This window comes from Corvus brachyrhynchos, unplaced genomic scaffold (assembly GCF_000691975.1).
Source record: "Corvus brachyrhynchos isolate BGI_N302 unplaced genomic scaffold, ASM69197v1 scaffold97, whole genome shotgun sequence".
Classification (NCBI taxonomy): domain Eukaryota; kingdom Metazoa; phylum Chordata; class Aves; order Passeriformes; family Corvidae; genus Corvus; species Corvus brachyrhynchos.
In genome coordinates this window covers 793,873-794,853 of record NW_008239758.1, presented here as the reverse complement: position 1 = coordinate 794,853, position 981 = coordinate 793,873, and the positions used below count along the sequence as shown (strand labels likewise).

General features: G+C 62.8%; 1 protein-coding gene across 1 annotated transcript in view; it reads right to left on the bottom strand.

The window, feature by feature from the left end:
• ONECUT1 (one cut homeobox 1) overlaps positions 1–981 on the bottom strand; it is a 21,397-nt gene that overhangs the window by 18,962 nt on the left and 1,454 nt on the right. Inside the window, exon 4 of the mRNA XM_017742543.1 lies at positions 60–976. Within this exon, the coding sequence (XP_017598032.1) occupies positions 60–976 (917 nt within the window). The remainder of the gene's footprint in view (positions 1–59; positions 977–981) is intronic.

Genomic DNA, 981 nt, shown 5'->3' with positions numbered 1-981 from the left:
CAAGGCCCGAGGCCCCGCTCTGCCGCTGCCGTGCCCCGACCACCCCGCAGCGGGCTCACCTGCAAGCCGCAGAGCAGACATCCGCTGAAACTCCGGCTCCCGGAGCCACTTCCACATTCTGCGGAAGGTCTCCCGGCCGGATTTGAGCTTGCTCCAGGGCTTGGGGTTCCTCAGCAGGTCTGAGAGCGTCCCTTGAGAGCGGCATAGCACCCTCTGGGCGAAGATAGCCTGGGGGATGCTGTACCGCTTGAGCTCGGTGGTGATCCTCTGAGCTACTTCTTTGGTATTGATTTCTTCCATTTGCCCTGAATTACTTCCACTGTTGACCTGCGAACCAGTTACAGAAGGGTTTTGCTCCCTGGCAGAGCCCAGGATCTGCCCGTGGCTCTGGGCATTCAAGTGGGCATGGGGGTGGTGTGGGATCCCGTTGATAGGCACCATGCCAGCGGAGGTGGGGGTGAGATGTTGGTCGCCATGCCTGGCTAACATGGCAGGGTGGTGGGCTTCAAATCCGTTTGGGGTGAGCATTTTCTCGGTGGGCATGGTGGCACTGGGGTGAGCATAGTGGGGCAGCCCTTGCTGGGAGTTGTGGATGCTCCCCAGGCCCGATCCAGACAACGGAGAGAGGCTCTGCCCCATGCCGGTAACATCCTTGTGGTACGGGGTGTAGAGATTGTTCATAGACGCCAGACCCCTCTCGTCCCGCATGAGCGTGAAGCTGCCGCTCACATTGCCCGGTATCCGCTGGTGGGGATGGTGGTGGTGGTGATGGTGGTGGTGGTGGTGAGGGAACTTGTCCGAGACCGTCGAGATGGGAGGTAGAGGCTGCAGAGGGGTTAACGTGGTGTAGGTGCTGCTCATGCTCATGCCGGGGGGTGTCTCGCAGGCCATGGTCATGGTGGGGTGCAGGGGGCCCGTCAGCGCGTGCTCGGGCGGCCGGTGGTGGTGGGGGTAGGCGGCGCCGGCGGGGGGGGGAGCCAT